At 44.8% G+C, this 16,040-nt stretch overlaps 1 protein-coding gene across 2 annotated transcripts in view; it reads right to left on the bottom strand.

Annotated features, from left to right (window-relative positions):
* The window catches only part of HCN4 (hyperpolarization activated cyclic nucleotide gated potassium channel 4), a 119,381-nt gene that overhangs the window by 7,823 nt on the left and 95,518 nt on the right, over window positions 1–16,040 (bottom strand). For both annotated transcript variants that reach the window (XR_013929771.1, XM_080397341.1), the window contains exons 5-7: window positions 15,372–15,518; window positions 13,160–13,400; window positions 11,413–11,577 (exon numbers count right to left, since the gene is read on the bottom strand). Coding sequence is in view for 1 of the 2 variants with exons in the window: in XM_080397341.1 (XP_080253467.1) it covers window positions 11,413–11,577; window positions 13,160–13,400; window positions 15,372–15,518 (553 nt within the window). In the remaining variant the exon portion in view is untranslated. The remainder of the gene's footprint in view (window positions 1–11,412; window positions 11,578–13,159; window positions 13,401–15,371; window positions 15,519–16,040) is intronic.

The raw sequence follows: 16,040 nt of genomic DNA, 5'->3' as shown, positions 1-16,040 counted from the left end.
GCTGAAGCTCATTGGGTGAGTGCAGAGAGGCACCAGCCAGTTTGGATCAGATCAAAAGCTGTATTAACCCTCCTTCTGAACTGAACCAAATGTACCCTCAGGCTCCGCATCCATTAGCAAACCTCTCCTCTGATTCAAATGTCATTTCTGCTGGTTCCTGTCTGATCACTTCTAGTTCCCATACAGGTCCAGGGCAAACAGACAGCATCTTGCCCATCTTGCCAGTTGCCACGGATTTACAGAGGATGAGATAGCAGCAGGTATGGAATGGAGGCCTGGGATGTGGAAGGGCCTCTTTTTCTGTATTTTAACCCCCAAATCATGTCATGCTTTAAGAACTAAAGGCTGGCAGCGCAGCTCATATCAATGAAGTTTTCTGCAAACAAGGAAGGGCTTGTCCATTAAACTTGTCCCCACGCTTTCATGAAATCACAACTTTCAAGATAAGTCAACCATTGATATTATTAAGACCACAGTATGATATTTAATTTGTCCCACACAGCATTCTTGTTTAAGCTGGTCAGCTGATAGTTTCCAAGAGTGGACTGCCATGTTGGGTAGTAGTTCCCAGTGAGATTCCAGAGGAATTTCCTTCCAGTCCTATACCAGTCAGAGTTCAGATCTTTATATGCAGACTCGGGTACATCTCTGTGCATAGATGACATTGTTGTTTGGGTTTTTTAGTGTACCGTTTACATCCATAACAGATAAAAGAGTAAGGGGTTTAAGGACATGCCTCTTGTTCTAGCCAAATGTAAAAACAAACATCTGCAAACAAGCAAAAGAATTTGAATGACACTATGAAGAGGGTAGCTGGTATCCTGGTGTCCTAAACGCTGAAATGCTAGTCTTGAATATAACTAGCTAAGTTCCAAATCTACCACCAGAAAAAAAAGTAAAAAAATTATTGCACAAATAAGGAGGAAATTGCAAAGTTTAAAGGAGATACTAGTAACTATCACACATAATGCTAGGAAGGCATACAGTGTGGTTTAATTCTGGTGTCTAACTGCAAAGCATGAAAAGATACAGAGAACATCCACAAGAATCAGGCCTGAAAAACATCAGTAAAACACATTCAGCTTCTCTCAGAAGAGTTGATTTGACACTGATTTATTGGAAACTTCACAGATGAAGGAAGCTGCTAAGAACTACTCCCTTCAGTTCCAGAAGGACTCATGAGACACTGTGGTTTTAGACAAGCCCATAAAGAGAAGGAGCAATCTAACTGTAACTGTAGTTAAGCATTGGAAGAACACACTAAAGGTTTTTCCTTTACTGTACTTTTTAAAATCAAGCATTTATTTCTTTATAAAGGATGAGACGTGGCTCTAGCAACCGAGTGCTACACAATAGTGCTATGCAATTGTTCAGAGTGGGTAAAGCTTGCAATCTATAGTGGGCTGAACTGCACCATGAACCCAAACCACTAAAATGCTGACGAGGGTTTTGAATCTGGATCTGCAACTGGCACGTTTGGGGGATGTCTGTTGGGGGTAGTGGTATGTGATGCTTAATGCTTTTGTGTTTTACCTACTGCTAATTGCTCCCTCCAAAAAAAGCAGTATGCTATATGAACTGGCCTTTCTTTTCTCACCTTCGGAAAAGATATCACATCTGGAAGGATGCAGTCCTGAAAGCAAACAGTGTTCTGAGCTGTCGTTACAGAGCTTGTCTGCACGGGAAATACATGTGTAGGGTATGTCTATACAATACACACATAATGTCTGTTTCATTGTATACTGGACTAGAATAAGACAGCACTGGATACCCCTAAACAGACACATTTAAATGGTTCTACCTGCCATTCATGCAGTCAGGTGCACCAGAGGGAGCAGAATGTCACCTTTAAACTTAAAAGAGTGTTTCTGCAGTGAACATACAGTGAAAGGGAGTGAATGGCACAGAGGGTCACGCTGCACACAGACCCCCCATAGAGTACTTTCCACCTGGTATCTACTAGAAGGACATACATGCTCACAAATAAATTAGATCGCAAAAAGCTGCTTAAACAGAAAGACTAACTGCTCCAGTCTGAAGAGAAGGAGCAACTTATCTAAATAAAACTGACTGGTAAGAGAGAATACGGCCAGCACACTTGAGTTAAAGAGGGATTCAGACTGCAGGTTTGTAATGGAGTTGATGGTACTTTTTCCAGAGTTGAAGGTACAAATCCCAGCATGGGGAATCTGTAGCTATCTTGCACAACTGCAAGGTCAGGATGCAGATGGGAGACAGCATGCCGAGTTCAAAGCAGACAGGCAAAAAAGCCGCCTTACTACATTTGCTTTCTTGATAACAGACTGTAGCGAAACCAGGCTGAAGAGGAATGGCTAGGAGTAGAAGAAGGAGAAACAGCAGATGTTGCTAGTGCAGCTTTCCAAAAAGCTCAATACCAGCAACTGCTCTGTGTTTCCATCATTACACTTCATCTCACTCTTTTAATTCCATGTCACCTGTCTTTGGCTTCTGATTTGCTTGTCTGTGCTTGAATAGCCTGCAATTTCCAATGCTGCTCTCAATTCAAATGAGAACTCATAGCAATGTTAATCAGAGCTGCACGGATGAATTGAGGGTACTGATGTTTTCATAACCTGAGCCCTTGACAACACAGAAAGAACAGAACAGCAGACCCTGGTTTCCTTGGCAGAGCACTAAATAGGGAATATGCTAACATGTTCCAAACATGCATACAATTTACTGGAAATGGTGTGATCAAAGCTCTTAAATTTGTGTCAAATTGATAAAATAATTCCAGCAAAAGCCTTGGAATGATTATTTTTGTTACTTTTTAAAACAGAACATTTTGGTTTTCCTTTGAAATTACATTACACTTAACTGTTTTCCTGACACCAGCTTGAATCTATTAACTGTTTTATTAGACCAATTTTTCTTTCCTGTTTTGCCAAGGAAGTCTCAAATTTCTGCTCCAGAACATTTAAAAACATTACTGAAAACATTCTTTCAGTTATTGAAGGGGAGAGGATTTTTTCAAAATAATTTTTCAAAATTTTAATTTATTAGAAAACTGAAAAATTAATTAATTCCACTATTCTAAAGAATTGCATCATTTACATGATGCTTCCACACACCAATATAAGTCTTACTAGTTGCTTCTGGAGAAAACCCTCCTTCCAGACAGCACCAGATGAGAACAGGCACTCAGCAGAGTCCTGGTGGGACAAAGACATTTTCTCAGCAGGTCTGTCTGACTGAGGTCCTGCATGAAACAAGCCACCAGTTGAAGAAGGCATTAAGAGCAAGGTTGTTTGGGCTAGTGGTTCTGAGATTATTTTTCCTCCTCATCTTACTTACGAAACTTCTCCAGTTTCAAAGTCATTTTTCCTGCTCTGGATTTATTGTCATAGCACGTGCTTCAAAAGGAGAGCAGAAAAGACAGGAATCAGAAGACTGAAAGGCTGATTAGTTTGGCTCTGTGTAACCCTAATTGAAATTATGTTCTGCAGCTCACAGCTACACTCAGTGAACCGCAATAGAGTCCTGTGTTCTTGCTAAGGCAGGGAGAAGCTTCATTAGGAGGAAGGAAAAGGGACTCCCGTTTCGCCTTCAATCTAATCATGAAAGTACAGAGGCTCTATGTTAAGAGTTTCTCCTATGTTATTTATCCCACATAAAGTGCTGAGCAGAGTCTAAGGCACCAAGGTAAATCAATCCACCCAAGCATTTCTCCCAAACCCAAAAGCATTACGCAAATTCACTGAGATGCCACGGAACTGGCACAGGATCCATCTGCAATTGCCTCAAGCACCAAGTCCCCACCCTTGGCTACTCTGTGGTAGCTCAAGGCCCCTCACCTTTCTACAGAGGAGAAAGAAGCTGCCTTGGGCTTCTGCAGGGCAAGGGGTGTGCGACACCTGCTGAAGGGTGGACTGGGTGGCTCCCACGCAGCCACTCCGGCTGGATGTGTTCCTGAACAGAACTGAAGGACAGTTCAACTAATGGAGGGAGCTACAGGAGCACAGTCAGTTAAAGGACTTAAGACTAAAAGGTCTCCCATGGCACAACTGACTTTTTTGTTCTCTTTGTGTAGCTCCTAACACAATATGATTTTTTCCTATAAGCAGACATAAATAAATATAATCAGTGGAGTTCTCTGGGTTCTAAAAACTCCGTTCTCCTCACTGCAACAATAGGCTAAATGGGGGGGGGGGGGGGGCGGAGCGGGGGTAGAGGAGGAAGATATTTAGAGCCTAGAAGATGTTAATAACAAAGCTACTGGTGCTTTGAAGTGCAGTGTGGTATGTAAAATGATGGAAACTAAGCAAACAGGAGTTCCTTCCTTAATAAAGAATTGCATACTCAGATTTTCCTCAACTGTAGACAGCGCACAAAAGAACAGGGAGAAAGGCTCATGTGATTTCATAAAAGGAGCCAGCGCTCAATAATAATTCTTCTATCAAATAATCAAAATTAGCCTTCTGTTAAAATTCTGCACAGACACAAGGGAAATCAGCTGTGACTTTCTGTTCATTTCTCTTTTCACTTCTGTCTAAGCCTACTGGCTGCAGTTTAAGAATTCAGGTCACTAAATTGCTTTTGCATTTGCATGTATTTGAAATAATCTCACTTTATTAGGCTGGCTTATGCCCTGGCCTGCTGTCGTAGTGGCCTCCCCCTGCCACATGGTTACTTCTTTCAGGTCTTGGCTTCTTACTATTCATATGACTGGATACTAAACACCCTGCTTGGATCACTGATTGCAGCAAAGGGCTCACAGCACATTGCAGCTTTAAAGGTGGTCTTTGCCCTCCCTTGCCTATGGGTTACTTGTGTCCTGAGCTGGTCTCCTGTGGTAATTCAGCTTGCTGCCATCGTCCCTGGAGGGGCAATACAGCAACTGGCAACTGCAGGCAAAGAAACCCTGGACATACTCAGTAACTGGCAGTTTGCCACAGCTGCTTCTGTGCCCCAGGGGAAGTCTTCTGCACTGAGACTATATTGCTTGAAAGGTCTTGGCTGCACCAGTTCTTGCAACTGCCTTAGGAGTCCACGTATACCTTGAAATCAGCTGGAACACAGATTTCAAAATAATTCTTAAATCCCTGTCTATGTACTCTTTTCCCATTCAAGCCTGACTTTCAAACGTAAGTTAACTCACACTGAACTGTATTCACTATCAGGTAAAGCTTTCTACTCAGAATTGAAGTACCTCTTGGAAGCAATGCAAAGCCAGCTGAATCAACTCTAAGAGCATCGACTAAGGAGTTCAGCGTAATTAATCTGCTCTAGGTTTCTAATTCAGATTAACTTTTTTGAAAGCCTGGATGTGTAAACACGTTACAAACTAGATGTGCAGCTCTTGATGAACTGCTCTGCAGTAGTTGCCATTTGTGTACTCTTATGCCATGATACGTACAAGGCAGCACCCACCTGCATACTGCAGTGTCATTTCTTGCTACAGCTGTATCCCTTGTTGGTACATTTAAAGTACAACAATATCTCCTCCCCTGTTCCGTCCTCTGCAAGCCTATGTGGAGTTACACCTGTGCACGGGGATTTTATTGCAGGAAAGCCAAATACCATATTGAAAGTGAAACAAATTTTATCACCACGGAGCCCATTGTACTGGTTAGCTGAATTCTTGTCACCATCTTCAAAAACAAAAATTAGTTAAAAAATCTTTCCAAGTGGATGTCTTCCCTCCCTGGACCACTCAGGCCTGCCAGTGATTGCTTCTCCTCTTCTATAAAATGAATAGATACCTTCCAACATATGTGGCATCTCTTTTAACAGACAGAATGCAACCTTTAACTGGGTGAAACTGCTGTAGATCAAATGACACACACTGAGTAATGTTATCGGATAAACCTCATGACAGTTAAACAAAGCTTAAAATAAATTAAGCTCTTCCCTCCCACTCTTCACATTTATACCATTCATACAGTGCTTTGCAGAAAATAAATCTGAATATACAGAGCTATCTAGAGCAAGCTGTTTGTGAACATCCATGAAGGGGTATAAAAATTGTGTCATTCTGGAGTGCCTGTGATGCCCTGTGCTGCCCAAAGCATGGTGTCCTGGCTGGTAGTTATCACTAGAGACTGAAGCCAAAGAGTTGCCTTCTCCTCAAGTGGCAGAAGTGCTTGTGTCTGGAGCCAAAGCTCCTGCACTCAATTCTCAGTGTCCCACTGGAGCTGACAGCTGTGACAGAGATATTCTGGAAGACTCTGGACATTTTGGCAGTTTTTCTGTCAGTTGTGTGTTTTGCAGTGTGGGCCGGTTGCAGATAGCTACCGGACTGACTTCAAGGTAGGACATGCCCCCTGAGTCCAGAGATGTGGTTGGTAAGCAGGTCCTACTTCATGTAATTGAAGAGCAGGTTGAAAATTATTTTTAAAGATGTTGGAATGGTAAAATGTTACCTGAACAGGTGTTTTATTTTGATGCAGATAGCAAAGAGCTGTGGAAGTGGCTCTCTAAATATAAAAGGAATCCAGTAACTTGGGGGAACCATGGAGATAGGGTACAGATATATTGTACCTCCTAGAATTCCCTCAACTCTCTCACTTCTGCTTAATGTCTCCCAGGAGTCCAACTACTAGTGACTCTTGCCTAGAAGACCATATTTCCCAGAGAATTAGCACCCTGCAAGGTAGACATAGATTGGGATAAACTGATGTGACCAAGGTCATTTACAAAGTCAAAGATGGGTCTCCTGAGATCTCATCACCACCCCTCACTGTCCCGTCTACTGTGGTGTCTTGGGCTCTATTGTCCTTCTAGAGTTGCATGAAAAATGGCAATTCCCAGTTCACCTTTATTAAGCTGAAGTAATCTGCATTCACTCATGGCTAGTAAGTTGCTATCTTTCCTTAGGCTAAACAGAAAATACTCTGAGTCTAGGCCTTCACTTCCAAATACAAAGAAAATCAAATGTTCAATTCCTGCTTAAGTCCAAGTTCCTACCCTGCACATCTGTCCTAGATAGCATTTCCCGAGTGTGATCCACCTAAGATATTTTAGATAACCACCTTAGGAGAAGACAAATCACACTTTAAATGCCTTTTTCTCTCTGTCAACTATGTAAGTCAGACTCAGATCTCCACATTGTAGTGCTGGAAAACATGGGAGAGGATTTCAAGTCAGAGGAACACACATAATGGTATTTGACCTTTGATTCCTCATAAACAGTTATGTTCATGGGTTATTGAGGTGATGAGAGAGGACACAACACAGGAGAATCTGTGTTACCTTGTCAGCCACTGATACCTTCACCTGCTCAGTACTTGGCTAATAACATTCCACCTCCTTAAAGGGCTGGGCAGAGTTTAATGTGATTTTGAAATAAAGCTTTCTCCCAAAGCACACACACTCTAGCCTTGTATACCTGGGCCACAGGAACTTTGACCCTTATGTCACCTGTGCCTGTACCAGCAGCCTCAAATCAGATATATATCTCCTTATGACCAAATCTGCTTGCTCATCTCACGTGCAGCTCTTTGGGGATTACTCACCTGTGTAAAGGAAACAAAATTTGGGACTACAATGTGGATACAGTGTAAAATTTACACTGAGTACATATTGTTTTATTTATTCACATTTCAGTCCATTTCGTGCACCTGACACAAGGGAGCAGGCAACTAAAAAGCATTCAAAGACCAAGCTCCACCTTTGTTAGCATTATTTTCCCATATTAGAAGAGATGAGGAATTGAGGCACAGAGCAAAGGCACGACAAGGACAAACAGGGAATCTGTGGCAGAGCTTGGCACAGATCCCAGATCTTCTCATTCACCATTCACCTAGCCTAACACAGGCCAGCCCTTCCTCTGAGGCAGCAGATCCCAGAGTATTAGTCATGACCTAGACAAGTGGGGTTGCCAACCCAACAGGATTTCAATTGCAGAAGCGTGATCATGAGCTGACAAACAGGGTGCCCAGTCAAAAAGTGTGGGAATAGCTGTTTTTGTGGCTTGCTATATGACAAAGCTTTTAAAACTTCTACCACTATGATCTTGAACAGACACTTTTGTACTGCAATAACATTACATAATTACAGTTAGAGACTAGCATTGTGTTGTCTCAGCTTTTCTTTGTTTTTTTTAGCATCTGGAACACCTGGAGGAAATGCAAGGCACTTTTAATCATGGGTTAACTGGGATCCTTGCATCAAAACATACACAACTGGCACTTAAAACGTATGCATTTCAAACTACATGGCAAGAAATTCCTGATGAAAACAGAAAAATAACTTCCTCTGGCTTTCACCTCTCACCACTGGCCTTGATATAGATGGTAAGCAACCTTATGACAGACCTTTATGGTATCTATTACAGCACAAATAATTGTCCCCCAACATTTTTTGAATGCATCAGTTAATTTTGATTTGACAATATTCACAACACACATTGTATTTACTTCCAATGAACATTTGAGTGCTTGTGTTTTACAAGCACAAATACATGTGAAAATCTAATGTGAAGCTTCAATGATGACTGAAAGCCAGTTTCAAAGACAGTCAGGAACAGAATGATGTGACTTACGTAGCTGACACATCACAAACTGGGATGATTAGCAAATGCTTGTCAGACAAAGAATTACTCACTGGAGAAATGAATAGATCATTTCAGCACACAAACACCACAAAGAATTTCACAGCCTGGTCAAGAACAAGAAAAAGAGGAAGATTTAATCTGTGATAAAATTATCATTAATCAGTGATTGCCCTAATTTCCTTGAGTATCAATCTTCACGCTCTGAGCCTGTGGAGAGTTAGGTGTGTGACATTCTGCAGGTTGAGGAGTTCTTTAGAGTCTGAAGTTACCCAGAGAGCAGAGTTAAGCAGGGACACAAATCTTTGTAGAATCCCAGCCTTAGTCAATTCATGAAGACTAATCTCTTCCAGTCTTTAAAGAGCTCTGCAAGTGCAAAACACCTGGGAAACTTCCCTAGCCATGCATGGCACAGGCAGGATGCCAATATCAATTCCCATTAACAACAGAGTTTAGAGGGACACATCAACATGCTCTTTGCCAAGCGATCAATGTAGCTGACAGCACCCTGGGGGCTGTGCCCTTCCTGCTGCTGCACTGCCCATCTACCAGCAGGAAGCGATGGGGGCACACAGATCAGGGTGCATCTGCCCCTCTCCTTCCCCTCTGCCTAGCCACAGGCTTTCAAGCTGTGTTTGCTCTGCAAAGTGAATGCCTCATCACACCTTCAGTCAACCAGTACTGCTCCGGTTGCTTCAAGGGATGAGGTCTTACATCCTCATCCTGTCTCCCTGCTACCTAGATGAGCTCACACTATGCTTTCCAAATCCTCCACATAGCAGGTAATCCTGTCAACATTCCTCCTGTCACTGACAGGATGGACTGAGATTTCCCCCCCTCGCCCTCTTGATTCCTCAGTGCACAGAGGGAATACTGGATGGATCTTATCCTGGTACCAGAACAGAGAGAGCCCTCTGAATCATTTCGTGTACTCAGTGAGGCATACGTTTCTCAAGGACAAGTTGTCAACTGGGTGAAAGGGAGTTAGTGAATGCACCACTGACTTGGAAAGAGGCTCCCATTTGCTCCCATCTTGTGTACAGATCCTGAGCTGAAAGTAACAAGAATCAAAAATATGGTCCAGCTTTTGTTCATATCTGGCTTTTATGAACTGCTATTTCTTAACTTCAGTCCTCTCAAATAATCCCTCTGCTTCCAGAGAGTCACAGCAGAATGCAGTGATCTTGACCTCCCTAAAAAGTCACATGCTGTCACACATCTACTGCATTACTCTTTCTGGATGGGGCATGTTTCAGAGGAAGGTGAAGAAATGCCTTATTTATAGACAGGGATTTCCATGGGATCTGCCAGTTTCAGTAGGGTACACATAACTCCCGTAGGCTCTTTGGGAAATTCCAGCCAGAGAGTGTTTGGCACAGAAGGGTTGGAAAGTGCTATGAAGATGCTATTTTGTGATAGTAGAGGATGTAAATGAGAACAGGCAGCTCTCAAGTCTGATTGTCAGGGAAACCAGGGTAGCACTAGGATTTTCAATGTATGACTGAAAGTCTCTGCCTTTTTACGGCATAGGGAATGACGTTGTCTCAGGTCAGCAGAACGGCAAAAGAAGGGGAGGGCAATGCCTGAGCTCCGCACCAAAGGGCCTGTTGTTTCAGTTGCTCTGTGTCACCTTCTGACCTTATGCTGACATTTTGCAGCTGTCTGTGGAGCGGAACTTCTCCTAAGGGGAGAAGCATGTGAGGTTCTTTATGCTGGTTCAGAATTTTCCAGGAATTTTAGTTACATGTGCAGTGGCACACAGAGCAAAAGACAAGAAGCACAGGATGCCCTGTCCACCTGTATACATGGTCACAAAGAGCATGAGGCTAAGAAGCTGAGCAGCACTGACCACCCAAAGCTGGAGAATCTGAGCTAAAGTCAAGCTGGCTCGTCCCTGGTTGCACCTGACACTACATTCTCTCAGCGGTTTGTACAGTCTCATTTTAATAACCCAAGCGATGGGACTATTGCCACTTACACTAGGGCCTCATTAGCGTGGGCTTTGCCAAACTCTACATATTTAGCTTATAACCTTTTCCTCAGGGGTCACACTTTCTGATTTGCAGCAGATAATGAGATGCACAGAATACAATGTTCCTGGCATGAAAAGCCCCAGAGGCACTATACCCCTTGCTGGGATGCCAACTTCTTCCCTACCCCCCTCACCCCATTATCCTCCTTGCCTTCTGCAGTGTACTCAGACCTACGCTGACCTTTTTCATTCTGAAAAGCAATGAAAATGCATGCAATTTAAAGAGATGTATAAGAAGCTAAAGTTGTTAGACCGGGACTCTGAAATGCTTGGCCCTTGGCTCTGCAAAGACTTCTTGCATGACCTTGCATAAGTCACTTAATATCTCTGTGTTAAATGTCTCTAGTTGTGACCAAGGAACGTTATCCTAGTCTTCTCTAGTTAGACAAGGATGTCTGCAGCACAAGTTGTCTCCCACAGTACAGAAGAGCATCCTGGGATTGGTCACTATGAGCTATAACAATCCAGTAATACTCTTTGGCTAAACTGTGTTTAATTTGGGCTGTGGGAGGCTACGTGTTTATCAACTATGTACACATTCTGAGCTATAATTCAAAACTTAGTGAATTCACCACCATGGCCCTGATGGCCTCAGACTGCCAATCTCAGTTCTTCAAAAAGACTTCTTGGAAACAAATGGAAGCACGAGCCAGCTGAAATGTGTGTATTTGAGAGAGAAAGAGAGAGAAGCAAATGGATTTAACTGATTGTGAATGGGGCTCCTTGTAGGAGCTGAAATCAGGCAAGGAGAGACAAGCTGGGGTCTCCTTCAGTTCACAACTCCAGCAAAGGAACTAAGGATGAAGCCTGGAGATGGGGTGTCAGGGCAGCAGGTAATGGGAAGGAGACTCTCACACCTTCTACTTACCAATTCTGTCCAGCCGGTCAAGAGCCACGGTTTCAAAAGCTCGCCGCATCATGGGATACTCTTCCAGCACCTCGTTGAAGTTGTCCACCGAGAGGGAGTAGAGCCGGCAGTAGGTATCAGCTCGCACACTGGCTGTGCGCCGGCCACGAGTCAGCAGGCAGATTTCTGGAATCAAAGACCCAGCCTGAGAACATGGGGATAGACACCACCTCTGCAATATGAGACCTGGCACTGTCACTCACAGGCAGTCCTGCCTGCCACCCAGTCTCCTCTCTAGCTGGACTCTACCTGGTCTTCCACTGAAAACATCAACAGTGGTAATATTCTGCATATGCACTAACATTTAAAAATACCAGGGGGCTCAGTTGTGGCAGCTGCTGCACACAATTGCACCTCAGGGATTCTGCTGATCTAATTAGCCAGACAAGTTTTGTTATGGTGGATTATCAAAGATATCATTTGCGCATTCAGACTGGAGAACCTGTCTTTCTTCAGCTCCTCATGGGCACTGGGAGCAGAAGGTCAAGCTCTGCTCTCATTGAAGCTAATTCTCTCTCTAGATTTGTAGTAAAGACTCCGTGCTGACCTGGGGCTTTGGCGCCTGGTAGTAATTTTGATCACCACACCTGGAAGATTTGTCTTTTCAAAGTTTTCAAAGCTTTCTGTAGATATGCCACAAGCTTACAGATTGTCAGGCAAAGTCAAGCTAGTGGCACTTACTAATTCCTGGTGTGTTTACACAGCACTCATCTACTCCTAGGAGGATGCTCAGCTGGTTACAGTACAGAAAGCCCTTGACTCTTCCATAAATGCCTCGCTTGGGCACAGACACTCCTTGAATGCTCAGCGGAGCTCCTGACTCCTGCTTTTCCACTGACTGCACACAGAGTATGGGCAGCTACAACAGACACTTAAAGACAGATAGTATGACCCAAAGACTGACAGCACTTTTCTGTGTGCTGTCTGTTGGGTGTTAATCCACTAGCATCACTCTCAGGATTCACTCTGGGTCTACCCCAAAGCATTGTCACAGCAGCACTACAAGGTTGTAGTGCATTATTAGGCTGCTTTCCTAAGGAAATGATGCTTATGAGACCATGCCATGTGTGTGTGTCACTGTGTGTATGGTATCTAAAACACATAGAATGTCATGGGCAATTTTAATCAAATCTGTTAGTCAAGGTATCCTGACTCCAACCCTGTAACTCCAAACCCCAGCAAACAGACCCAGCTTGCTAGGGACATGCAAAATAATCCGTAGGAAATATGGGGATTTTTTAATGATGCATGATAGGGATTTTTTAATGGAGAAAAGGCCCATTAAAAAGAAAGGAAAGGCAGGTTTCATTCTGCTCCCTCTCAGAAGACCATTAATTGTGGTGCCTCCAGTGCTTGCACAGAAACATCCATCTACCAGAGATCTGTTTGTCTTGGGCTGTCAGTGAGGTCTCCACAGGGCTCTGATAGGAGGGGTGTGTCCATGTTACTAGTAAGAGCACCATCCTAGATCTTCTCTTATAGTCTTTTTTGGCCTCATACTAGTTTCACTGTTCTAGAGCTCTGCTGATGATACATTATGCCTGTCTGACATCTTGCTGAGCCATGAGAAGAACAAGAGATGGAGGGTGGGGGAGGAGGTGCCTAGGTTATCAGTTCCACATGTTGCCATCCCTGTTCGTCCAGGACAAGTTAAGGAATGTATGAGCAATAGTAGTGGGTGTCACTGTGAGATTGACTTAACACGCACCTCCAAAGTAGGAGCCATCTGCCAGCTTGGTTTCCTTGTTGCCTTTGGTGAGGACGCTCACCACCCCATGCTGGATGAAGTACATCTTCTTGCCGATGGTGCCCTCCCGGATGATATAATCCCCTGGCTGAAACACCTCGAACCGCAACTTGGTCAACATGGACGTCACAAAGTTGGGATCTGCGTTGGCAAACAGGGGCATGGAGGCAACCAGCTTCCGGCAGTTGAAGTTTATGATTTCCTGACCATGATGTGATGCAAAAGAGAGAGGAAGAGAGGGGGAGCGGGGAGAAAAGATGGGACAGGGAGCAGAAAAGACACACACGTGTTTAGTCAACATCTAATAACCTACGACGTTCCCTCCACCTGATCTCCACATTACAAGGGGGCGGGGGGGCGGCAATGCTGTTCCCTTAGTCTGGCTCCTCCAGTGCAGGCTGGAATGGGCTCTGGATGCTCAAAGCATATAGCAGTGTGAGCTGAAGCAACAGCTCAACACCGTGCTTCCCTGCTTTCATTCATATGCTTTCTCTCTGGGTAGGGACAATACCCCACAACCTCCCAAATACACACAATATACCTCTTTCTGCAGGAAACCTTGGACTGTGAGAGAGGTGCACAGAACCAGTGAAACTCTGTATGAAAGAGCCCAGGGCTCCTCTCTGGGAAAATGTTGTAACTCAGCTCAGCAGCTCGATGTTCTCAGTTGCCCTTGCTTGTCAAAGATACTGAACAGCACAAATGTGCCAAGATGCTCTGAGAAAGACTTATCCTGGGCAGATGGGGACAGCATCAAGAGACAGGAGGGAGAGGTGCCCGCCAGTCACTGGGTCATGGGCTGGAAATCAACCACAGAGGAAGAAAACCCAATGCAGCTGTTCGGCTGTCATACAGCAGACAGGGACTGTGCCTCCTCCTGTGGCTTGGTGTCACTTGGAGGGTATGACAGCACTTTCCACTGCACAGGATCTGCTCTGTGCCATGTCAGCTCAGACTCAGAAAGTGGCAGAAAGTGATACTGAGTAAATCACCTCAGCACAAGGCTCCCCAGCCAAGCAGGGGAAGGAGCATCTGGATGACTGGAGCAGGAAGAAAGAGGGCTGGGGAAGCATTGCTCTCTTCCTCACCGAGATTCTTTTCAGGGTTGCCCTTTGAGACTTTGGCAGAACTAGTTTTAAAATACATCTGGTAGATCCTCAGCTCTTCTCTCTCCTATGGAGGTACATTATTGGGAGGAGGAAGACAGAAGGAAGACTGCTTCTGGTGCTTCTGGGTAACATATTGGAGGCATATACCAGGGAGAATCTGCAATGCTAGGCTTCAGCTAGAGAAGGGGATTTTCTATAAACTCTTTTGAAGTGGGAGCCCTGCCAGAAGGCTCCTCCTTCCTTTGACTCTACATGCTGTTACAACTGATGGATGGGGCACAGATGAGGCCAGCACACCGCATAGTGATTTATATAAATACATGAGATACAGCTTAATATTAGGGAGCATGAGGTGGGAGCTTAATGAGATGCCAGGCAGTGGCGCGTGTTTGTGTGGGAAGGGAAGGGGGCTTGCAGAAGTGTGAGAGAATAGCAAAGTACTTTCCAGAGTGTTCTCCTGCAGGGGCTGACATCGCCGGACATTGCCATGGCCTCAGAAGGTGCCAAGATGTACCTATCACATGGTGAGTGGGGGGCAGGGCCTGTATACTGCAGCCCCCATTGCCTTTACGTCAGACATCACTTGTGCTGCAGCAATTAACAGACATGGGCAAGAGTCCTGCCAATGCCAAAGGCCTGGGTTTCTCTCTCCACAAGCAGTGACTTCTGCTGTGACCAAGGCAAGGGAATACCAGACATACACCAAAGGCTAGGACAGTCACTCCCGCTGAATGAAACTCTCCAACAGAGACATAGACAAGCTGTGGACCACGTTCTTCTTGGCCTTGCTCTCCCAGAAAGTTAGGCACAGCACAGGAACAGGTACAGCCCCAAGAAAAATGGGGCCTTTATGGCTGCTCAGACACATGAATATGACATCTCTGCTGGGCATGACACTAGAGCGCACACACAGCCAGTGCTAATGGGAAAGCCGGCCTCTCACAACTCCCATCACCTGATGGTGTTATCTGCAAAGCACTGGGACACGACACTGCACACCAGGAACTCCACAACTGCCAAAGACGACAGGAACATGCATTGCCCATTCACTGCCCTCTCCTTACCTCTCGGAGGGGCTCGCTCAGTTCTCCCAGGATGCTCTCCTCATCAAACATCTTCCCCTGGTAGCGGTGCTCATAGTAATCATGGATGCGCTGCCGCATGTCTGCAGGGAGCTTGTGGAAGGACATATACTGTTCCACTTGTTTGTACTGTGCAGGGGGACAGAGGAAGAGAATGAGTTACCAAGACATGCAAGAAATGGCCCCTGCTCACAGACAAGCACGTGCTAGACCATACCCATACCTGTTTCTTTCACACCAAGCTGGGCCCAGGAAGGAAAATCTGGTGCAGGAGACCACCAGTCTGAAAGCACAGGGAGTTTGCAGACCTTTTGTTATATTCTCCAAATGGCTTGCCCATGTTTTAACCTTTAAACTTACCCTCAGCCAGCTACACTGCGGACACAACTCCTCATTCCCTGGGTGCTGGGCAGCCCAGGTGCTAAACACACAGCAAAAGCTGGGAGCAGAGATGAGTAAGAAGTGCTCAGCTGGGAATCTCCTCTCAGCAAATACTGCTGAGCAAAGACTGCCCAAACCCTGTGCAGAATGAGAGCAAGGGAAGTACAATGTGCCTTCAACAAAAGGTTTTTTCATGGCACACAGCAGAACTGCAGCCAGGGTGTATGACCTGGCAGCTTTGGCTCTAGACCAGTAAATGATGTGCAGCAC

Source organism: Falco punctatus (genome assembly GCF_963210335.1).
Source record: "Falco punctatus genome assembly, chromosome: 7".
Lineage (NCBI taxonomy): Eukaryota > Metazoa > Chordata > Aves > Falconiformes > Falconidae > Falco > Falco punctatus.
The sequence above is the reverse complement of the archived record's forward strand: the minus strand, read 5'-3'. Positions and strand labels throughout refer to the sequence as shown.